At 42.1% G+C, this 25,327-nt stretch overlaps 1 protein-coding gene and 1 pseudogene across 14 annotated transcripts in view; one reads left to right on the top strand and one right to left on the bottom strand.

Annotated features, from left to right (window-relative positions):
- The window catches only part of LOC114235717 (cyclin-Y-like protein 1), a 121,168-nt gene that overhangs the window by 26,950 nt on the left and 68,891 nt on the right, over window positions 1-25,327 (bottom strand). For 2 of the 14 annotated variants that reach the window (XM_057551727.1, XM_057551738.1), the window contains exon 1: window positions 9,021-9,616. The exons of 10 other annotated variants lie outside the window; for them this stretch is intronic. In XM_057551727.1, coding sequence (XP_057407710.1) covers window positions 9,021-9,246 — 226 coding nt within the window. In that variant the 5' untranslated portion in view covers window positions 9,247-9,616. Of the gene's footprint in view, window positions 1-9,020; window positions 9,617-16,083; window positions 16,315-25,327 lie in introns of those variants that run through there. 2 more of the 14 variants (XM_057551734.1, XM_057551737.1) reach the window with 2 other exon arrangements.
- LOC130708674 (thioredoxin, mitochondrial-like) lies at window positions 12,091-12,968 on the top strand (annotated as a pseudogene).

The raw sequence follows: 25,327 nt of genomic DNA, 5'->3' as shown, positions 1-25,327 counted from the left end.
TTGATTGAAACCACTTTTAATAGTCTTGAGAAGAGCTTTTAGTAATGACAAAAAGGCAATTTTAGTAAAGGCACAATATAAAAATTCTATTGGGAAACAGCAAAATTGTAGAAACTCTCCATACATGTGGAATAAAACCATGGCTATGTCTTAGACTTCTTTAACTTGCACCTAAATAATCTATGCCATTTTTAGATGAATCATATATGTGACTCCCCTCCTATTTATCAATTAAAAATTCAGTCACCCTCTTTTAAAGCTGATATTACTAGCACATTCCAGGAACAGTCTCAAGAAGCAAGTTATGCTGTGGCCAACTACTGTCAGATACCGGCTCAATATATCAAATATGCCAAAACGAAGTGAGTTGCTTTTGGCAAATGTTCTTCAGACAATCAAATGGCTAATTCTAACTCCATTCAACAAATGAACTCATTTAATTGGCTGTGGTTTATCTGGGGGCTATTCATCATGGCAGATTTAAGAGGACTACATAAAAGTTCAATGTTCTAATCTATAGGAACACTTCCATGATAGTGATTTTTAACTTTGCCCTCTATTTCCAAAGCTAAACTCACTTCTTCATTCCACGCTGCATGATTAATTTGGGGCTTCAATAAGAGTACTTTCTGGAGCAGATCATAGGGCTACTAGAAAAAAATTTTGGCCATACCTACACGAAAAGGTGGGTCTGCCTGTAGCCCACCTTGCACCAAGGTGGGATAGCGTCTTCTATTTAGGCAGAAATACAAAACAAGCACAAGCTACCACACAGGATAGTAAGGTTGTTGTTTAAAACAAACAAACAAACATAAAAGCCCTATGACACTTCCTCAGCAAAGTCCATCTCAAACCATTTAACCAATCTTTTAAGAAACTGGACCAAGATTCAGATAAAGAGTAATGGTTAAGGCAAGTATTTCCCAAACCACATAATAACTGATCTGTTTTTGAAAGATGGGTTTGATGGTCAAAGTGAAATACAAATATATCCCTGCCTCTTAGAGAATCCAAAGAATACACACATTGATATATTAAAAACTAATTAGTCTAGTAGTGAATTCTGTCTAACCCAGCATTTCACAAATGTATCTACCTAGAATCCCCTTTTCCCACCCAGAAAGAATTTTGCACGAACAGTAATTTTGGACTTCCCGTTTTAACAGGAATCTGAGCCATCCATTTTAATGTCATTGCCAGCACTAGTAATTTACATAGCTAAACCAACTGCTTTGTTCTTCATGAAAATTCCTGCACTGAATTTGAAGTTTATCAAGCTGCTTTTGGAGAAAATATTCTATTCAACATTTTTATGTAAAAGACCCATATAATTATTTGAAAGTTTTTTTCTCCTACATATTTGAAAAATTAAGACAATGGGAAAATAAATTATTTCAGCTGTACACAAAATGGCAGGCAGAGACTTTCACAGCTGCCTCTAACCTATAGCTTCCGAAAGAATTCCTGACTACTTACCTATACCAAAAAGAAAGTAAATAGACTACATTTCAATCTAAAAAATAAGCAGAAATGTTTGCAAAGTAGCTGTATTATTTAGCAGTGTCTATGGCATGGTAAAACTTAACAATTTTCAATGGAAGTCCAGGAAAATTAAGTGCCAGAATCAAAGAGACGCAAGCTTTAACACACACACACACACACACACACACATACCCGCCAAACCAAGATGTGCTACTACAGATCTAAATACAAAAATCAAGAAGGCTGGGATAAAAGAAATGACAACATGCAAAAAAAAAAAAAGTAAACTTAGCCCAAGTGACCAGAAAAAAGCTGGCACTCTCCCTACTCTATCCTAGGGGGTTCAAAGGTAGGCACAGGACCCAGGACCGGCCAATCAATCACAGCTGTCCTGGGACTTCCCAAGAAAAGAGAAAGGCAGAACTGTCCTCTAGGATCCTTAGCTAGTCTTGAGCTGCTGGACACTCCCCTTGCTATCATGAGGGGAAAGCCTTTTCAGGAGACATCAACAGAGGAGAGCAGAAGTGAGGAGATCATTTAACTCCTGGGTCAAGTAGTGCTTAACTCTGTGATTTTCTTTTAACTTGCAACTGAAGGAGACCTGGTTAATCAGCAGTACTGATGATCACACTAAAGGTGGGGAAAGGTAAAAGTCACTTGCTCATTCCTTTAACAAATATCATGAACAAAAATCTGCATGAGACAAAACGATGCTCTGTTTAAAAATTAAACACAACCATTCACAATCATTAACACACAATGATTCACAACCGTTACTTTTAGTTGCTTTTCTTATACGTTAAAAAAAGCTCTAATTAGTGTACAATTTATGTCTTCTTGTTACTAACAAGCGCTCTCCACCCCACTGTTGCATATTTATTGTCTAATGAATACACACTGGCCCATCAAGTGTTATTCCTATACTGGACTTAGCCAATCCCCTATTGCTGGGGATTGGTGCTTACAAAGTTCTATTCTTAAAATATTATGAGGAAAATCTTCATGTACATAGTTTTTTAAAATAATGGTTTTATCTCCTTAGCAAAGATCTTCGGATGTGGAATGACTAAGCCAAAAGGTTAGATCACTTTCACGGCTCCATATACAATGCTAAATTGCTTCCTAAAGAAGGTGGGGGGCACATTAGGGTATAATGCTACCAATCATGACATTTTGAGTTCCTACCCTTGCTTTGGATACTTGAAAAAAAAAAAAATTCCTACTGATATGAATGAGGAACCTCACTGTAGATCTAATTTGTATTTCTTTTGATTACACAGTTTGACCATTTTCCCACAGTTATCAGTGTTATTTCCACTTTGGTGAGTTGGCCTATCATTTGAATGTACTGTAAACACCAGGGCCCTACTGCTGTCAGTTTGCATGAGGTTTTCAGAAAATATTAATCTTTTGTTTATAGCCTATATAACTAACAATTTTCTATATAACTTGCACTTTTTGCTAATGAAAAATACCACATCACTATTTTATAGAATGGACATGTGAGCCATTAGACAGTAAACTCATACATACACACAATATTTCTGCACTTCCCATTAACTATCTTCCCAAGAGCCTAAGGAGACTATGATAAAATCTACCACACTCTTCAGTATCACAAAGGTAAGACTGCCAACTATTAAGCAAAGCTTTACCACCCACCATCCCTCTCATCCCTCTCCCCACCACATGCACACACAGTAATTTAGAGACTTCAGGAAATTACTGTGCATTCAGGAAATTACATGGATTCTTCCGAAAGTTATTTCTTTAGAAACCTCTAAGAATGTTTTACCCAGGAGAAATATTCTTGAGCTCGTGATTAGGGGTTATGATTAAAACTGTATTTTAAGACCCATCATTTTTGTATTAGCAATTTAAATTGCAACTTATTTGACGGCATGATAGGTCGATGTAGAAAAAGTATGATTAAAAAGAAATTAAACTCGGTCTTAATGTAAACATTCCTCAGAGGAAACCTGTAAAACACCACCGACACTGAATACTGTTTTTCCTCCAATCTAAGATTCTACCAGTTGTTAAGATCCATCTCAATTGCAGTTGTTAAGAGTGTGAAAATATAGGCAACTTAGAACAAATGAAATGCGTTACTGAAGGCTAAAAGTGTTAAAACTATGCTATCAAACTGTCGATAAATGATTTTTCCTTGTTAAAATATTAGAGGGAGAGGGAAGTGACCAAGAAAGCATCTGACAGAAGCAGCATATTTCAGAAAGCGATTAATATCAACATATTGATTTCAATATATTCCAAAGAAACAGGAGATGTCAGCAGTTTCTGGGCCAACTGCTGAGCACCAGTTTACTTAACGGTAAGCACTGCATTTACTGAACTGCCCTAGCATCCCTATACTGTACAGTGTATTAGTTTTATGGCTCATAATACAAACATTACAATCTTTACAATTACCATGTAAACTGATGATTTCATCTCTTTGAGTCCACACTTGCCACCGCAGTCAGGGAGTTCCTGCCAGCCAGCCCTGAGCTGGGCTGCCTCACCAGAGGGGACACAGCAGGCTCCTGCACCTGCCAGGCTACGGCTCACCCACGCCTTGACCCTGCTTCCCTAGCTTCTGACAATCCTGGCTTCCCAACTTCCCAGCTCTGGTTTCCAACTGCTTCTGTACCTGCCTCTACCCTGGTTCTCAGTTTTGCCTTATTTTAATCCTCAATCAGTGTTACAGTGATCATGACTGAGAGGTGACACATAGGTAAGTACACCTGGCTTTATATATTTCTAAAGAGTACTTTACTCAGTTTCTTGGACTTTTAAGAACCTTTCTGGGTTGCAAGTTACCTTCATTTCATTTCACATTATGCAGTGTTACTGTTTTAACTCTTAAGTTTTATTACTTTAATACACTAAAACAACAACAACAAAAAAGGGTGAGGAAAAAGGTAGTATTCCAAAGAAGCTCACATAATGTCAACAATAAATCCTGTTCCTATATGCCATGCATTTGGAATTTACAGTCCTACTCTCTATCAATACTCAGTTTTAAAACCTCGGACAACTCAATTTATACCTAAGAGAAGAATTCCTACACTACCTAACTCAGAACATGGTGAGAATCAAATGAAATCCAAGAGCAATCTATATACTACAGCCTATTTTAGACCCTTACTAATATCGCTTTTTTGTTCAAGCCACTGCTGGCTCTCACCTGAGCTACCGCACCAGCCTCCTAACTGGTCTCCCTCTCTGCTTCCTTCCACCCTTACAGTCTATTCTCACACAGTAGCTGCTCTGATCTCCCTCCACCCTCTCTACCCCCCTTCCCTTTTTCTAAGAATTAACATCATTCCCCTGCATATAATCCTTCCATGATTTCCCATTACAATTAGACTAAAATTCATACGTTTTTGTCAAGGCCCACTAGGCATACAAGGTCTTAATCCCCCATATTCCTCCTGGCATTCATTCACTCAGCTGCAGCCACCCATCTTTCTGTCCTTGGCACGCATCAAGCATATTCCCTTCTTAGGAACTGCACAGAAGCCTCTTCTCCCACAGCCTCACATGGCTCTCTTAGGACTGCTCATGGGTCGCTTAAGGAGAGAAGCTGTCTTTAACCACCCCTTGTAAAACTGTCCTCCTCCCCAGCCCATTACACCTTCATTTTCTTTCTTAGTGTTCTCACTACCTGATGTTATTCTTGTGTCGTCAGCCCCCAGGCACCTCTAGAAAGTAAGGACCTGAGTTAGGATACGGGTTTTGTCTTGTCTAACCACTGTTTGTCCTGCCTCTGGAATGGTGCCTAATCATCATGTTTCAGTGTACCCAAAACCAGTTAAGTTTCTCCCAATTTTCCCACATCATCTAAGATTTCTTCTAATGCTGTCTTTTGATGTGTCTGTCACCTAAGACCAGAGTTAATTTCAGATCTCTTAGAGTAGTAGTTTAGTTACTCAGAATCAAAGACACAAGACAGGCTACCAAGAACCACGAAAACCTAAAAGAGGAAATCTAATGTTCAGTGAAAAATCAATGGTAACTTTAATTTGGGAAAAGAACATTTAATGTTAGAATACCTTTACTACAAAATGACTCACCCTATGAATTTAATGAAGTCGTAAGACAAAGTGTACAATCAGAATGCTATAGGGAAGTATCAATACAATGCATCAGTTTTTATCTGTGTCCCCTGAATAAAGCATTATAATGGGATTATAAAAGATGCTCAACCATAAAGGCTGGGTAAATGAATTATGCTCCAACCATTCGATGGCACAGTAAACAGTTGGTAAAAGGCAGGTTGTAGAGCTATGCGCAGTTGCATGGAAATACATCACCCTGGAGCACTCTCTAGGTGTCAGCACAGTTCCAGGAGCTTCATGTCGTTACTTTTCTTTATAACAAAAAGTTACAAAGTGGCACATAAAGAACAATCCCATCTTTGTAAAATAAACACAATGTTATGTTTATATGCATACAAAAGGTTCAGGAAGAATCAACACCAAAATATTAATAAAAATTCTGGATATTCTGAGTGTGAGTGAAGGACTTTTCTGTGTTTTCTAAATCTTTTACATCAAACGTTTATTAATACTGTCACCAAAAAAAGGAAAGATCTGTTGCTCAGAGGTTTTTCCACATCATATTGCCAATTCCTTCCCTACCCACTCTTCAGGGGGATGGGAGGTAGGGGTCACTTGAGAGAGCACCTTTCACCAGAAAATTAGCAAAGCTCCTAAGGTCAGAACGTAAAGGCTGTATGAAAAGTTGATGAATAAAAATAAAATCAGATAATAGGACCGTAGCATCTTATTTTCTATTATGACACTACCATCAGTTATATTAGATATACTGTTAAAGACAAAGTAGTAAAAAATTCTTTTGAGTCTATCTGAAATCTATACTACGTTCTTAGGAGTTACTTTTTTGAGATGGCTTGAAGAAATCATGTTCTTCTCCAATGTTTCTGAAGAACAAAACAGAGCATCATTTATGTACGATTTTCTCTAAGTAACCAAATAATTCTTCACTGTAGAAAAGCCAAAATGTTTTATATCTGAGTAGGTATTTCTCAGTTTCCAGGGAAACTGATACAAAATTGTCTGAAATAAAGACATTAAGAGCAAACTTCCAATGTGCCTGTACTTTATATTTGGTGTTCTGACCTTGTTTCTATGGAAACTTAATTAATAGGCAAATGCTGAAATTGAGGTTTCTCTTATCACTTTATTGAATGCCCCCCCAAAAAAGACAAATTGAAATGAAATTTTAACAATCATGTTAAACATAAAAAGGTAAATTCTGTACTCATGAACTCTATTTTTCCAGTTCCTGATTTAGCACTCCTTCCCTATCATACATAGTCGTATGCTAAATGCTTAGTACCTTACCTGCCCGCTTACCAGCTTCCCCTAATGTCCCTCTGTCCAGGGCATTCTCGGCTTCAATTGGATTTCACCAGAACAAACTCTTTAAATTATATCAACGTGTTTACCTGACTGATAAATTTAGGCTATTTCATGACTTCTACTTTTATTCATATCCATTGCAATGTATGTACAGACAGAGAATGGAGAGGTAAATGTTGCTTCTGAGTTGTGTACAATAAACTGGAATGGCAATAATCAAAACTGGAGTATGCTGAGATAGGCCTAACTTATGGATAAATTATAAAATATAAGGTGCACTCTAAACAGTTTCTTAAGCATCCCAAGAACTGAATTTGGCATATCTACCACCTCCCAAGTCTGTCTCTTCTGTTCAGTAGCTGTGTTACACAGTCATTTCAGATCTCCAAGTCTTGGCTTCTTCATCGGCAACACAGGGAGAATATATACGGGCCTTATTTGTAGATGGAAGGGCCAAGTGAAATACACAAGAAAATGCATTGTAAATCTGAAAAGAATTCTATAAAGGTCCAATTTTCGTCTCTCATCCTACACTAGCCAACTACTAACTGTTTTTAAAAATCATTTAGAGGCTTACCTTAGAGCAACAAGCAGAGCAGTTTTCACAAGTACTTACATGCTTTGTGTTTAAAGCTACAATTAATTCACATAATTTGTTCATTCTTTCACAATATCTAACTATTCTGAAAAGGGAGTACTTTCCACTTACAAAGCCACGTCCATCATAAGGGTGAATCCACAGGCTTAATTATTCTAACTTTTAAAGAAATTAAATAAACCCAACTAAAATTTAAATAGAAGAGCTGTAAGACATTTCGTCTATGAAATAATGAAATAATCTCTGGCATTTCAATGAAACAAATGGGCCAGTGGGGCTTTAACATCTTTATGATACAATGTTTTATACTTCAAAGAACAGTCTTTATTAAAGTGCCACTATGCTACCCAGAAATTTTTTTTTTTAACCTAGAGCCATCCCTTTCCAAAATTCTAGAGGCAAAAATCAAACATTTCCTCTCTTCTCTCTCTCCTCTCCTCCCCGACAACACCCACCCCCAGCCACTTAGCCTTCAGAACTTTTACCTGAACATTTTTAAAGTTGAATAGTATTCTACTGGGGGGGGGGGCGGAGGAGGGAGCCATGGAGACATTTTTCTGCAGGATGGATGTGGTATGTTAACTCCCAAACCTTTCTATCACAAATGACAATCCGAATTTGTTTTTCCTCCTTTGAAACTTCTGTCCAGCAGTCTCAGGAACCACCTCACCCCTCCCTTACAACAGGCAACGTGCAAAAGAAGTCGGTTAAGGCTGTGCAGCTGAAGACATACTTGTGTCAAAGTGGGAATTTAAAAGTAATCAGAACTCCATGGGGTCTCCTTTGGTAAAGAAAAAAAACCCAACAACTATTCTCTGCAGCCGTGGCAGTAACGTTTCACACCGTTCACAGTTATTTTAAGCCCCTCTCCCACCATTTTCTTTCCTATCGTGTTCAAATTATAGTTAGAAGGGATAAAGTAGCTTCTATCAGGGCGACTGAAAACATTAAAATCCAAAGAATTTTAGTTAAGAACACCACACTGACTCTGTCCATCTCTATTTTGAATTTAAATGACAAATCCTCTAATGTTTGTCTTAATTGTCTCGAGTATCAACTACCTTAACGAACACAAGTCTATCATCAGGCCCTTACCTAGCTCCTTCGCTTAGGTACCATCTGGATAGGGAGACGGGATGGATACGCCGAAGTTAGAGTATTTAAGTTTTCATTAAGAAAAGAGAGAATACACCAGAAAGTCTCTGCTAAGTCCCACGAGATGTTAAATAGAACCACGAACAGGAAGGGCCGCGGATTGGAGGGTCTCAGGCCGGGCTGGGAAATGGGAACGGGGGAAAGAATTGGGCATTCGGGTAGGGAAGAGGGAAGGAGACTGGCCGGACGCGACTGGTAAAGAATAAGGGGTGGGGACGCCAAGCAGAGCCAGCCTTCGTCCCCGGTGCCCAGCCCTGGGAGAGCCAACTCCGGGCAAGAAGGAGCCCTAGGCGGCGTCTCCCTCCCGGGGGACCCTGGGGGCGGCGGAGGCCAGAGGTAAGCCCAAGAGCAGACGGCGCCTACCCCGCGAGGGGCGAGGCGCGCCAGCCGCTTCTTACCTTCGGGCATCTCCCGGTCGCTGATGTGCTGCAGGTGGTGGCCTTCGCCACCTGCGAAATCCAACTCGGCGGGTTCCACGGTAGCCGCCGCCGGAGCTACTGCCACCGCGTTCCCGGCCGCCGCCTTGTACACCTCAGACTCGCAGTCCGGCTCCGCTGACCCCCTGCGCCGGCCCAACTTGGGGCTGGCATTGGGGGACAGGCAACAAGACAGCGAGTTCCCCATGGGGCGCCTTCACTCCTTGCCGCCGCCGCCTCCGCTCGTCCCCCGACTCCGCCGAGCTCAGAAGCCGCCCCCTCCCCCAACAATGGCGCGGCGGGCACTGGCAGCCCCAGGCTATGCCGGGGCTGTGCCGCACATGCAGACGCGAGCGACTTCGCCCGCCGCTCTCCTGTCCGCCCAGCCGCCGGGCCCCGGGCAGGGGTCCGGCCCCGGCCGCACCCCCGCCGCCGCCGCCTCCCCGGAGCCAACTAGTCTGTGAGGGCGGTGACCAGACCGGCTTATTTAAAAGGGGTGGGAACCAGACAAGCGCTGAGACGCGCAGCCACTGCAGGGAGAGAGCGCAGCCGGAGCTCCTCCTCCTTCCGCCGCCGCCTCCCGACTGAAAGTAGCTAGCCCGGCCGGCCCTTGCCTACCGGAATGTGTCCTTCGGTCACCTGGTTAGGACGGACCAATCATGACCAGAGTTCCCTCCACGCGCCCTCCTCAGAGCGCAGGCATGTGACTCACAATGCCCCGCCCCCGCCCGCGGCTGCCCCGCCCCCCGAGCGGCGCGCCCCGGACTCTGGTTTCCATTCATCTCTCGCGCTCCGAGCTTTCCGGTCCTGCGGGAAGCGCCGCGGGAGTTTGTTAATCGAAGCCGTCCTGAGTCAGTGGGCTCTGTAGAAAGCCCCTGTTCGTAAAATGCCAGTTCGGTTAGCAACTCGGTTTCACCGGGTCGACAGTTGACTCATTTGATGTATTGCTCGACGAACTTAGTTTCACCCCAATTTTTGACCGTTGTTTATAACTGAATGCTCCTCCTGTCTTGCCTTCCAAAGAGTGTTAGTTTCCGCCTACAGTTTAACCATAGCAACCCCCGGGGCCCTGGTCCTACTCTCAATAAAGAGCTGTGGCTGTGTCTTGAATGAGACTCGAGGACACGTCACCCCTCCACTTCCTCATCAGTAAATTAGGTACCGAACTCCTCCCTCCCACCTCTGAGGCACTGGGATTCAGCAACTCGCTTTTCTCGCCTGTTTCTCTCTTCCACGGCAGGAGTTTCCAGGTTTCCCTACTTTAGCCAACAACAACGCATAAAGCACGATTTTCTCATACAAACTTGAGAGTCACAAAGTGAAGTACCACGGTCTTGATTTGATGAAGATGATAAGGATAGTTAACATTTGGCAAACACTATGCGCCCGCCCCCGTTCCAAGTGAGGTACTCATTTAACCCTCGGGAACAAAATCCTCAGAAACCTTCATTTTACAGATTTTACAGAAGCTAAGTAACGTTCCCAAGGTCACATGATTGCTCAGGGGTGTGGCCAGGATTTGATCCCTGATTGTGTGGATCCCCAAAGGCACCTTATTGTGATCATCAGAAAATAAAGGTAGAAGTCAAATTTGGTTGGAAGTGGCATAGTGTATCAGGATTTTCTTTTTTTAAGGAGGAACAATTTTTTGATGTGGATTTTAAAATACTTTCCCTTCATTCAACATTGATTAGTCCCTCCTACATGCCAGGCACCCGTGTGTGAAAAATAGTCCTGCCCTCAGTGACCTCAGGCACGGTGAGAAAACAAAGGCTTAGAAAGCCCAATAGTCTGAGGTCACACTGCTGCAAAGTACTTAAACCTGAAACTCAAACCTAGATCTATTAACCCCAAGTAGATGCTGGGGTAAAGAGCTTGGTTTTCTTCCCAGAAACATGAGAGCCATTGAATGTTGTGAAGTTAAGGAGTCACTATCAGGTGGTTTGTAGTGAGGTCACGCTTGAGAATAAGTAGGACTGATGGAAGCAACAAAACCCATTCAGAGACTTTATATTCATCTAAGAGAGGAGTGAGGGTTCAAACTAAAGGCAGTGGCAGAGATTGGAGTGGAGGGAAAGGATCTGAGGTCATTTGGGAGGTAGAACAGAAGTGCTCAGGGACTAGATATGGAGCGGGAAGGGGAAAAGAGAAGCAAAAATGGCTGCTAGGGTTCTGGCTTAGGGAACTATGTAGAGTGTGGTTACTTTTTCTTAGATAGTGCAGGAAAAGGAAGAGGTTTGGGAAGGAAGATCATTTTGGGTTCTGTTAAGCGGAACATGGAAATGGAGCTCTCTGGTTGAAAGTAAGCCTCTGCAGGCTAAGTCCATTTTGTGATATCCCAACTTATGTTTTCAAAAATAACACATTAAATCAATTTAAAAATGTGATTGGGGAAATTCCCTAATGTTGACAGCTAAGAATATCACATTTTTCATGGAGCAACTTGGAATCTATGGTTTTAGTAAATGAGGCATCCTATGTAAAATAAAACTGGTAAATGAAAACAACATTTAAAATTGTGTTGTCATTAGAGTATACACAAAGTAATTGAAGCTGTAGGTATGGAAGTGATTGCCTTGAGAAGACATGTATAATAAGGAAAGGAAGAAAGGAAGGAAGGAAAGAAGGAAGGAAGGAGGGGAAGAAGGAAAGCAAGAAGGAAGGAAGAGAAGGAAGGGAAGGAAAGAAGAGGTCTTCAAAAATAGGGAGATTTAAGTGGCATTTAAGTAAACCTGCCAAAGGGAGCAGTGGCAATCAAGGGACCTGAGTATTAATTAGGAATGACTGATCACGTGAGTCCCATGAGGGTAGGGGTCACATCTGCTTCTCATTTCTGGAGCAGAGCACCTAGCACAGTACCTGGCCAGTAGATGCTCCATTCGCAATTGTCCAGTGTTGTCCGTGGGGCAGGAAAGCTACAAATACCATTGGCTGCGGCAACTGGGTGACTGGGGATGTGTGCAAGCTGGATGGCAGGCAGTGAGTAAAGAAATGAATAGGGAACAGAAGTGCCCTTGACCGGTGGGGAGGGCCGCGCTGTGCACCCCTCTGCTCTCGCTGCAGGGAGATGGCTTAGCGACTTCTCCTGGGGAGGTTCCTGGCCTCCATAACCTGCAGGAAGCCCTCTCAGAGTCAGTGGGCGCCCCTTGCCTCCAGGGCCCTGCAGACCCCACAGCGCAGTCCTAATAACCTGACAGTAACACCCAGCCAAGCCCAGTCAATATACACCACCAGAGTCTGTACAATGACCTTTTTTTTTTTTTTTTTTTTATAATTTTTTTTTTTCCCCCTACTTTATTTATTTATTTATTTTTGGCTGTGTTGGGTCTTCGGTTCGTGCGAGGGCTTTCTCCAGTTGCGGCAAGCGGGGGCCACTCTTCATTGCGGTGCGGGGACCGCTCTTCATCGCGGTGCGCGGGCCTTTCACTATCGCGGCCCCTCCCGTTGCGGGGCACAGGCTCCAGACGCGCAGGCTCAGCAGCTGTGGCTCACGGGCCCAGCCGCTCCGCGGCATGTGGGATCTTCCCAGACCAGGGCTCGAACCCGTGTCCCCTGCATTAGCAGGCAGATTCTCAACCACTGCGCCACCAGGGAAGCCCTGTACAATGACCTTTTAACATCCAGGATGGACCAGACTTTCAAGACTGAGTTGTCAGCAGTGAGACACCAGTGGTTGTGGATTTCCATGCACAGCGATGTGGTCGCTGCAAGATCCTGGGGCCAAGGTTAGAGAAGGTGGTGGCCAAGCAGCATGGAAAGGTGGTGACGGCCAAGGCGGGTACTGATGACCACACAGACCTCGCCATAGAGTATGAGGTATCAGCTGTGCCCACCGTGCTGGCCATCAAGAATGGGGATGTGGTGGACAAGTTTGTGGGCATCAAGGATGAGGACCAGCTGGAGGCCTTCCTGAAGAAGCTGATTGTCTGACAGGCAGGGAAGCGTCCTGACTGCCCCTGCCCACCTGGGCCCCGTGGTCCCGGGGGACCCAGATAGAACTCACAGCCCTTCTGTGCCGGCCCTTCCTCCCTCCTCCCTCTGCCTGGCCCCTGTGAGTCCGTGCTTTGGAGACCAGGCCTCCAAACACAGGAGCCTCAAGTGCTCCCAACCTGGCTGACCGCCAGGGTGGCCGCCCAAGGAGCGGTGCCGCCACCGAGCTGGGACAGCCGTCTCCTCACCCACTCTCTGCTCCTTCTAGGGCTTGTTGCCGTGCTCCCAGGATGCTGGGACAGAGTCCCCGGGCCAGCCTGCAGTAACAGCTTGGTCTCCCTGCTCCCTTCTGATCTGAACCCCGGTGCCTGGCTCATCTGCCTCCTGCATTTTTCTTTCCTGCTGCTGTTTTGTAAAAAAAAAAAAAAAAACAGAAGAAGCAAAAAAGAAACCCAGGGCTTCCCTGGTGGCGCAGTGGTTGAGAATCTGCCTGCTAATGCAGGGGACACGGGTTTGAGCCCTGGTCTGGGAAGATCCCACATGCCACGGAGCAACTGGGCCCGTGAGCCACAACTACTGAGCCTGCGCGTCTGGAGCCTGTGCTCCGCAACAAGAGAGGCCGCGATAGTGAGAGGCCCGCGCACCGCAATGAAGAGTGGCCCCCACTTGCCGCAACTAGAGAAAGCCCTCGCACAGAAACGAAGACCCAACACAGCCATAAATAAATTAAAAAAAAAAAAAAAAAGAAACCCAAACAAGTGAGAATAATATACATAATTCCCTCATTTTTTGTAGGTCTGTAATAAAGAACTTTATGTGATCCCCTCTAAAAAAAAAAGAAAGAAATGAATAGGAGGTGAGAAAATGGAGACAAGGATTCTCTTCCCAAACATTTGGTTGAGAAGAGAGACGTGGTAGTCATTAGAAGGAGGTGTAGAGTTAAGAATGCTTTTTTTTTTTTAAGATGGAAAAAAAATGTGAGTATAGTTATATGTTAAAGGGTGAGAGCTGATAGAGAAAAAAGGAGTTTGAGGTTAGAGGAGACAGGAGAATTGACAGAGCGAGGTCCCCAAGAAGGCAGAACTGGATGCATTCCAGGGCAGGCATAGATTAGCTTTGGACTGAGAGAAAAGCAAGGAGAGAGGACGTGGGTGACAGACCTCTATTCTGGGTCTGTCAGAATTGAGACATTTCTGATAGAGGACAGGTTTAGGAAGAGCTCATCTGACGACCTCTATTTTTCTCTATTATAATAGGCTTCTGTTTGGAAAGCTACTCTGGGAAACAGAGGATAATGTGTAGAGAAGTTAACACATCAGAAAAGCTCAATATACCTAACAAAAAAAGAAATAATATCTTCCCTCAAAGTTGGATAAATTGAAAAGAAATTTGAGCAAAAACCAAGGAGCTCAGGTATAAATAGGTATGTCACAAAAGTGGAAGATATGAACTATTTGTTCCTCCAAATAGTTAAAAGACATAGCAACAACTTTGGGGGGGAAGAGTTTAAAAAATTAAGAAGAAAATGGCATGTAATTGCAAAAAGTGTGAACTTTACAAACCCTTTAATCACATAAGAGACCAAAAAAAGACCACAGGGAATATTCTTCTTTATTAAAAGGCTACCAGGAGGAAAAGGTCACCTCAAATATCAGGGAAGCAAGGATGATTAATATTTAATTTAGTTGTTTAAAAGATATAAGTAAGGTCTGGGGACAAAAACAGGCAACAGATTGAAATGTGGGAAACCACGGTGGAATGGGAAAGGATTCAATGAAGTTCAGTTTCAGTAAACAACATCTTGTTAAATCCTTAGGACCTACTGACTACATTCCATGACAATAATAATATTGTCTGAAGTCCTAGGAATGTCATTAGATACCATTTTGGATGATTCTTGTAGTCTTGAGACAACGCCTAAGATCGTTTCAAAATAGTGCCTGCATTTAACAGCAGATGCATACAAAAATAGGTAGGTGTGACCTTGAAAATTAAAGAATTTTTAATTTGCTAAGCAGAAAAAATATTAGGAAGCATCGTTATGAAAATAGATTTGAAAATATTTTGTTTTAAGAGAACATTAGAGGGCAGTAAGAAAAAACTGTATCCTTTTATGACAGTGGCAAGTCTGGGAGAGCAAAAGGAAGCAAAGAGAAGTAATGTGGTTTGAATTAAGCAAGAGTTTGATTCTGTGATAGAATCTGACACCTTGCATATGCCTACTGATGGCTGAACATTCCCTGGGAGAACTTTATGATTAGTGCTTTACATGGATCTGGAGTAAACTCCTTCATTCATTCATCTTATTCACTCAGTAGCTGTTCAATACCCAAGCCCTTACCACAGGCCACACTTTTTAGGTGCAGAGAATGTTGCTTTGACCAAGAAAAACAAGGTCCTTGTTCTCATGAAATTTATCTTCTAATAGGGGAGTCAACAGATAGTCTTATCCATCACATCTCAAACTCATGGCCCAGGATGGCTATTGGTCTCCAGCTATTGTGACTTCATTCCAGACAGTAGGGTGAAGGAGGAGAAGGGAGATTTTTCAGAAGATCCACATAGTACAGTACTTACATATCATTGGCTTAAAGCTTAGTCACATGGCCACACAGAGCTGCAAGGGAGGCTCAGAAAATGTAATCATATAGCTGAGTAACTAATGCAGAAGGGAGAACTAGATATTGAAACTGGATATTGAAAGCACTCTCTGTAACAAACAATCTGTAAGAAAAGATTAGAGAAGTTTCAACTTCAAGAAGGATCATGATAAAATTTCATAGCCCTTTGCAAGCACGTATGAAAAATTTATACAAGGAGTTTTGTAATGATCTTGTCTTAAGCTAAGAGGACAGAAAAAGTGGAGAGAGGCTTAAACTCTAGAATGAAACTAGGTTAGATGCAAGAAAGTCTATGATGGTCAAGTGAACAGGATTATATATCATATTTGTGTGTTGTAACTAATTGGATTCTATCTTGAGTATTACGACTAGTTCTTACAGAAGAGGATTCTGTGTGTAAGTAATATGTACATTTTTTTCTGGACATAGAGTCTACCCTTATCATATTCTCAATGATGTATGTAAACAAAAAAAGTTAAGAATAACTATTATACCTGATTTGATGTGGAACAACTTGACTTCTCTCATTCCCAACTTCAGAACATTATAATCCGGATTTTTTAGTAAGTAGAGCATTCAGTGGTACTGGTATATTCAGTACCATTGTAGTAAACTACCCAGTGTCTCTTCTACGTGTCTTTTTCTACTCCTTCTGAACTCTTCTCCCACCTTCTCTCTTCTCACAACATCTAGGTTTCTTTCTGCCAAGTGAGTCCGTTGAGATGAGAATGCGAATTTAGTTGAAATGATGCGCTAAAAAAAACCTGAAAAGGTGTTAGTTTACCATACCATCAGGGCAATTAATGCTCACTGGACAGGTCAGTTCTGGCCCCAAATGTCCCCTGTGGCTACAATTCCAAAACAAACATCAGAGACAAACTTTCTGTGACAAGTTCTAGGAAAAGGCTGCAGTTTTAAGAGAGAGTAGGGGTTTCCTTTTGCCTTCCTGGGACGGTCATTTTTCTCTGCTATTTAATGGTTTATTTACTTCCATTTGTCTAAGTGTTACAGGAAATCTAAAATCTTTCTCAGCCCACTGTTAGTGCTTCCTTCAATCACCTCCAAGTGGGGGTGGAAGAGCCTATCTCTTCTGGAAGTGCCTTTCTCTCCTGGTTTTCTAAAGCAGATGCCAGCTCTACTCCCAGCTCCAAAGACTGTAAAAGCATGTGGCCTGCACTTAACTAGTTTCATAAGAGAGCTCCCCTCTACACTTGCCCAGGAAATAACTCACTGCCAAATCCACTTAGAACAAGGCAGAGTGTTTTAAAAAAAACACATTAGATGCTTTCAATTGTATTTTTCTTAATCATGCCAATGCGCCTTTCCTCCCAGCATTTCCATATTTCCATTTGTTTCCCTTGTGTGACATCTTGGTACATTTAAGATATTTCAGTTTTATTCTCTTAAAGTTGCCTTACTGAAGTTAGAACCATTTTCTTGCAGTGATTTAACATGTTCCCCTCAGCATCTCCTAGTAGCCTTTTTGACAACAGCTTCCTCAAATGAAGTTGATGTTAGAAGGAGGAGTTTCATTAAACTTGACAGCAGGGAAAAGTTTGAAGATGTCTTTTTAACCAGGTTTGCCTCCTAGAAACAAAGATCATAGGCTTTAGGACATGAATTTTTTCTCATGATGGCTCTATTGTCCTGTTCTGGAGACAAATCGATTTTTATACTCATAGCATGGCATCGACCCTGAAGTACCTCTAGAACTTTTCTATCAGAAGGGATTAGGACAGCAAACTGGATGGAGGTAGGGGCCAGGGAACTTGTCTTAAGAGTTATATTTGAATAGAAAGAACACTTGGAGAAAAACCCAACGACTGAGGTTACATTTGGGGGGCGGGTAAGGCCTTGTCCCTTCTAGTGACTAGACCTGGGTGCTCATTTGATGAGCCTAGGTTGAGTAATGCTATACACCCCATGAGTTGTTTCATTCCAGTTGTACTTACTACGTAGATAAAATCAAATACTCCTCTGAAAATAATACTTTGTTTATGCAATCAATGCTTTGCCCAGGAGAGGCAAAGAAAAGCCGAGACCACAGAAGCAGCTGAAGCCAATGTCCAAAATGAGTCTACCGTGTTCTTTGCAACCAGTTTGCTCTGTCCCACCTTGGCCATCTGGTAAACCTCTACTCATTCTTTGAGGCTTAACTCAAGCGGGTCCTTCTCTGCACTGATTCTCTGACTCCCTCAAGGCTGTGAGATTCTACATCTTCAGAGCATGAGTTCCTTCTGGAAAGCAGCCTTGTATCACATTGTGTGGTCATTGTTTGACACCCTCATTAAACTAGCCACTCCCCTGAGGACAGAGCTATTTTACTCAGCTTTTTGGTATCCCTGGCACTAAGTATAATACCTAGCTTGCAGCAGTCTCAATACATTTTTCTTGAATGACCAGATAAATGAATGAAAAAGTTGAATTGAGAGCACCAACAATCACAATTTGAAAACTGTTATAATTATTTTTTACTTTTCAGTCTTCTCTATTCTCTTTTGTGCCTCTGCTTCTAGTTTCTGTTCCCCTGCAGCATTTTTAAACAACAACAGTCATCTTCTAACGCTCACAATTTTATGGGTGAGGCAGGGCACAGTGGGGACTGCTCATCCCTTTTCCAGGACTGCTGGGGCCTCAGCGGGAGTGGATCTAGCAACTGGACATGGCAAAGATGGCTCACACAGGGCCACACAGCTGGAGTGTCTGTTCTGGCTGTCGGCTGGGGTCCTCGGTTCCTCTCCATGTCACGTCTCCTGAGGCTGGAATGTCCACAGTGGCTTCTTCACTCCTATGTCAGGTGCCTGGTCTGCGAAGGCTGCAACATCTGGGTCTGGCTGGACATCCCTCACCACATGGTGGTCTCGGAGTAGTCAGACTTCTTACTAGACAAGGATATGTAATCCCAGTGTGTTTCACTTCTCTGGTAAACACATTAATCTAAAAATATGGGGGAGGGACTTCCCTGGCGATCCAGTGGTTAAGACTCTGTGCTTCTAATGCAGGGGGCACGGGTTTGATCCCTGGATGGGGAACTGAGATCTCACATGCCGCATGGTGAAGCCAAAAAATTAAAAATTAAAATAAATAAATAAAAACAATATGGGGGAGGTGTGGTGAGCAGCATTCCTTCAATTAGAGAAAAAAAACCTCAAAGCCAACTTCTTCACTGTTATGAAGTTCGTCCAGACCATCACCTTACAATGGATTATTCTAAATTACTGCCACCATAGCTAAGTCTTATGCACTACCCACCATTCAAATAATTCCTTTCCCCACTTGGTCTCTGAGTTTTTTGGTAGCTAGAAAGAACGCAGATTTCTGCAGAAACAACTTCGCCATAGGTTAAGTTTATTTTGTGATGTCCCAACTTACATGTTGAAAGTAACATATAGTCCATTAAATCAAATGGAGAAGAGTAATAGAGGAAATTTCCTAAAGTTTAAGTGCTAAGAATATCTTATTTTTCTAGTGATAACTTTGACAGAGCAAATTAGAATCTATGGTTTCAGCAAAGGAGGTGTCCTATGTAAAATGAAACCACTGATGAAAACAGCACTCTAAATGTTATTATCACTGCTACTTATAATTAGTAATTTCCATGTGAATGTGTACTGTGAAGTCCTTGACATGCAGAAACGAATACCCACAAAACCCCCGGGATACAGTAATATAAAAGTCCCTAAGGGAGACTCTCCACATGGGACCAAAGGCCCATCTGACCCATTACATAAGGATCTTCCCTTCTGGGAAGTAGGTGGAATGAACACGCTGTTTGCTATTGCCTGCTTTTAAAGCAAGGTATGCCAAGGTCTGTGTGCCCTTCTCCAGAAGTATCAGGGGAGAAGCCTGAAACATCTGCAAGCTCTGTTTAGCGCTCTTTTGGGTAGAAATCATGCTTTGCTGGCATTTTATGTTTCTATAAAAGAATAGGGAGAAACTTGCCTCTCAGAGTCCTCAATGAGATAAGAAGGTCGTGGTTAGGTAGCAATTGTGATTAGGTGTCTGCTGAGGAGAAAGAAAGAAACCGGATCAGAAAAATATACATTCCCTACAGGTATCCTTACAGGGCCTTGACTGAGGGCCAAATAATCACAGAGAGAGCAATGCCAGTTCTGAGGCTCAGGATAATTTGGATAATTAATTATAATTAAGTAGCGATTAATAATGATTTGAATAATTGAAGGTTCCCCACCTTCAGTCTGTGGGCTGGGAGCAGTGCCATGCTGAGCCATAATGGAGCCTGAAACAAAGCAGAAATTAGTAATACTTATCTGGCTCTTTAAAATTGTTGATATTTTGTTCATTATAGATTTTTAAACATATTTTCATTAAAACTATTCCATTAAAATATTGTTTATCTTGATCATGGTTTTGATATCCCCTTAAAAACTTGGCACTGGCAGCAAGTGCCTCATTATTCCCCCGACCCCAGGCCCTGTACCCAGAAGCAATGTGAGGGGTACTCTGGATATTGCTTGGTCTGCCCTTGACAGAGAATAAAGGGAGAGTCAAATCCTTGGATTGGTCCCTGACTTTTTGTGTCCTAAAATTTCTAAATCATTGAGCTCAAAAGAATCAAATTCCAGTCTGGGCCAGAGATGGAAGGCAGCCCCAAGTCTTGAGTGTACCACTATTACCCCATTTTACAGAAGAGAAACTGAGACTCAGTACGATTGACATGTATGCCTAGATGACAAATCTAGAAGGTGGAACATGAAGACTTGAATCCAGGCTATGTGGATTCCGTGGGCTGTGCTCTCAGCCACTGGCCTCCAAGGGACTGCCCATGTACTGTTTCCTACCATTTCCCAGTGAAAAAGACAAATAATGTATTTTTTCTCTCTTAGCATAACAGCCAGTTATGAGTATGAGTAAATATCTTCTATTAACTTTTAATAAATTTATTGTCTTTTTACTCTTACAGAAGTAATATATATTCACTAAAGAGAAATTAGAAAATACACATAAATGAGAAATCAAAATCCCACCCCCAGAGCCACCCACTATTACCATTTTTTTGCATATCTCTCCAAGCTTTATTTTATTTTATTTTTTCTGTTCTCTAAGTCTTATTTTAATAAAGATAAATTATATGTATATGATTTTAAAATGAAACTATGCTACACATGCAGTTTTTTAAAATGTGCTTTCTTCACTTAACAATATACCTTGAACATCTTTCTCTGTCACTGCTTTTTTGCAGAGTAATTTGTAATGGTTTCATAATATGCATTCATTCTTTCATGAATATTTATTGAGGGCCTGCTACTTTCCAGGCATCAGCTAGGCGCTAGAGATGCATCGGTTAACAAAACAAAGAATTTGGCCCTCTAGGGTTGACATTGAAGTAGGAGACCTTCAAAAATGAATAAATGTGTGTCAGTTAATAGGGACGCTATTTTGGATGTGTCAGGGAGTCTTCTCTGATAAGAGGCTAACACGGGCTTAACTGTCCCATAAAACTGTCCCCCCTAAAACTTATATGTTGAAGTCCTAACCCCCAGTACCTCAAAATGTGACCGTATTTGGAGATAGGGTCTTTAAAGTGGTAATAAGCTACGGTGAGATCTTTAGGGTAACCCCTAATCTATTATGACTGGGATCCTTTTAAGAAGAGGAAATTTGGACACAGACACATAGAAGGAAGACCATGTGAAGACACAGGGAGAAGTGGGCCACCTGTAACCCAAGGAGAGAGACCTGGAACTGATCCTTCCCTCACAGCTCTCAGAGGAAACCAACCCTACTAGCATCTTGATCTTAGGCTTTCAGCCTCCAGAGCGGTGAGAAAATTAATTTCCATTGTTTAAGCCACCCAGTCTATAGTACTTTGTTATGGCTGCCCCAGGAAACTAATAAGTTCAGAGAAAGAGGTCTGAATGAAATAAGAGGGTACCAGCCCTCTGGAGTCTGGGGACCAGGGAGGGCCAAGGCTTGGTAGTTTGCATTAGAGGAAAGCAAAGGGGTCTGGGGCCTGGAAGGGTGGCTGAGGGGAGAAAGGAAGCAGAGAAGTCAGAAGAGGCAACAGGGCGCCGCTGGGTCCTCAAGCACCCTGCAGGCCTTGGAAAGAACTTCAGATTATACTCTGGGGAGACAGGAAACCACTGGGGAACAGTTGGATCTGACATACTTTAACAAAGGCCCTCAGCTTCTGCATGGAACCCAGATAAGATGTATCAAAATGTTTGTAACCCTTTTATTAATCAATTAAATTATTTAAGCAGTGCATCTTAGTGAAAGGAATGAGAAGCAGGGAGAGGGGTTTCTGGGACACTGGCCCCAAGCCTTAAACCTTCTTTGTATCCCCACCATCCCAACTGGCCATCCCATTCCCCGATCTGACAAACTGTATAAACTGTCATTTTAAACCAGCTTCAGACTTTTCCATGAGTCCTTCTCCACAGGGTCATACAGTGGGACCTCTCCTCCCCCAGGCTGAGGCCAGTTGGTGGCTATCCCTCCCTTCGCTTATGTTTGTTCCCTCTCCCTGGGTCTCACACCAAGGTTCCCAATCCTCAGGCTCCCTCCACCCAACTCAAGCCTTCTTAACTCACTGGCACCAACCGCCATCTGCCAAGATTCCATCTTACTCTTCTCTCTCCCTCTCTCCCTCCTCCTTTCCCTCATTCCTAGCTTTTCCTAGGAAATGGAGAAATGGAAGCCTCCTCTGATATCTGAAAATGAAATTTCATGGATGTGGACAATCCCCATATGAACTCATGGTTACTCAGGCCAATTGGAAACCTCATGCCTTCCTAACAAGTCAGAGGTAATGGCTGCATGGGCAATAACAGCCCAGGGTTGGACCGAACTTTGACCAGCGTGCTCCTGTTAGGAGGCTTTCATTAGTTTCCAGACTCCTCTTAGGCTACTGAGAGGTCCTCTCTTGTAGAAAGAGCCCTCATCAGTAACTTCCTTTAAGAATGTGTGTGCTTATTTTTGCCTCCTGCTCAAAATCTTTCTATGTCCTCCATTGCCTCCCACCGAAGGCCTATTGACTCTATCACTGTACACTTGTCATTCTATTCTAGGCTGCGCTTTGACTGTTATTCACTGAAAACAAGGGATCAAACTGATCCTCTTTCTCAAAGAGCAATAAACACATAGAAGCGGAAAAAAACAAATGGATTCCATTAGTTAAGTGTGCCAGTTCAGCCCAGACTAACAGGCTAATCCACTCTTTGACCGCAGGAGAGAGTTGACATTAAAAAAACAGGCAGTGGTACCTATATAAGCTGGATATTCCCAAGTGCAGATGCCCTGGGCCTACAAAGGGGAACACCACGAGGGCCACTGGCCCCGGTCCTCTGTCACAAAGGGCCTCAATGCCACCAGGTTATACCTATAATTACAGAGAAGCATTGGCAGGTTTGAAGAAAGAAGATATCACCACCCAACTTAATTCTGGGTCTCATTACTGGGCCACATCTGTTGTGTATGATCACATCTGTTGTGTATGTTGTGTATGTGTATGATGTAACTCCTTTAATCATTTTGGGAATGGCATAATTATATTGAACTGAATAAATACATGTGTACATGTGTAGGTTGAAACAGTTTACTCCTTAGATATTGACATTGAAAATATACCACAAATTTTGTAACTTTCATTTCTATTTTGCACTTCTTTTCCTTCTTTTTCTTTCTTTTTTATTTTGTTTTGGTTTCATATAGGACTGGCCTCTCTTGACCTCTGACAGGCCCCATGAAAACCTGAAACCGAGGCAAGGTGACAAAGTCTGGTCCTTCAGCACTAAGGGCCTCCTCATGTTACTTCTTTACTTAGAAAAATAAAATGTTGTTGCAGAAGACCCAGAGCCACAAATGTTCTTCCCAGGTGAATCAGTTTCTGGAATTCTTAGATTTTTAGTTTAATTTAGCCGTCAGGGAATTGTGTAGAATGGAAATATCTAGGCAAGACCAAAACAAAATCTCAAGTGGGCATCTGTCTCTTCCAGGTGAGTTAGAATCAGATACGCCTCTGCGAGGAAGCGAGTGAGGGAACCATTCTCACCCAACACATTCGCCTCAAAATCAGATACAGGGTGAGTAAATAGTTACACATCTTGCTTCATATCTTACCAGATTCCCATTTCTATTTTTTTTGAGCAAAACAGCAAAGCACCTAATATATGTCATTAAGTATGTTTGCAATACTATAATTTAATCTTTGTAACTGCCATTGCTAACCAGACACTAACATGCCCATATGTTCAGTATAGAAATGACGGCATGAATCTTTTTAGCAACTCCTTGTACTTCATAATAATACTGGGTCATCTTGAGTGTGAGGGATCATGACGCTGTCTGTATGTAGTTTTAAATTCCCTAGTGATGCCAAATATATTTGTGTCAACAGATACTGTTCCAAAATACCGGAGTTCAATGTAGCTGAATACCAGAGGACTGACTCAAATGACTGCAGAGGAAATAAATACATCTTTAACTAACTCAGATGGCAAAATGTTGAAAACTCAGAAAATCTGTATTACAAAGAGCTGGAAAGTAGTAAAGTAAAACATTTCCAGAAAGGCTAATCAATATAGTGTTTTCTTTAATTATATTATTGGAACCCTTTTCAATTCACATCTTTTCTCAGCCATATGTGAAAAACTGTTTTTTTTACCAACTTATGATAGCATCTAATGAATTATGAATAATAAGTCATCGTTAGAAATGTAGAAATCTGTTTTATACTACAGAAGTATTCAATATAGTAAAATACCAATAATCATAGTAATAATAATCACCAAAGTAATATGTAATTCTGATTGAGTACTTAATATGAGCTAGAAGCTTCACTAAGTACCTTTATGGATTGTTTTATATTAACCTCCCAACAACCTTGTGAGATAGGTAAAATAATTTGCTAATTCCTATTCTAATGAATGGCTAAGATTTTTATTGAGAATTTTCTGTGTGTCAGGCACTGTGCATGTATTAACTCATTCATTCCTCACAACTCTCCACAAAGCAGATGCTCTCATTATTCCCATTTTAGGCATGAGGAAACTGAGATAAAGAGTTGAAGTGACCTGCCCAGGGCTACTAAGCTGTAAGTGACATAGCCAACCCCCAAACTCCATCTGTCTGGCTCCAAGCTCAATCTTTCCTTACTAAACAGCGGCTCAACACCTGCTATATTTTCTTTGAAACTTCTGTGTGCCAGGCACTGTAGCAAATGGTCTTCATATGTTAATTATCCCTCCTTGAGGAGCTCATTGTTTTCCCATTTTTCAGATGAGAAAAGGAAGGCACAGGCCACTTGCTCCGGGTTCTAAACCCGGTCTTACCTGACTCTCGAGGAAAGTGCTGGCCCCAGAGACAGAAAGTAAAGAAGCTGCCATCTTCAAAAGCCAGCTCTAGACAGCACCCATCATCAGTCTTGTGGCAAGCCTGACTTTTTATGGGCTTGCTCAGGCTGGGAGAGTCAGAATCTATCCGCCTGGGTCCACCCTTTTCTTAGATTTTTGAGTCATTTGTTTAGGCCAGTGGTTTGAAAAAGTCACAGACGGGGGCTATAAGCACAAGAGAAACTATTCTTGCAGAGTGAAAACCAGCTTGTAGTTTTTCCTGTTATTCATTTTGAGCTTCCTCTTCCTTACCACTGAACATTGTTTAAGGAATTATTTCAGTACTAAATTGCAGTAATTTCTATTTCCTTAAATTTCTATTTTCTTAAATTTCTTTCTGACACACATTCGTAGCCTCAGCTTTTTTTTTTTAAATCTTGTATTT

This window comes from Balaenoptera acutorostrata, chromosome 8, assembly GCF_949987535.1.
Source record: "Balaenoptera acutorostrata chromosome 8, mBalAcu1.1, whole genome shotgun sequence".
NCBI classification, from domain to species: domain Eukaryota; kingdom Metazoa; phylum Chordata; class Mammalia; order Artiodactyla; family Balaenopteridae; genus Balaenoptera; species Balaenoptera acutorostrata.
The sequence above is the reverse complement of the archived record's forward strand: the minus strand, read 5'-3'. Positions and strand labels throughout refer to the sequence as shown.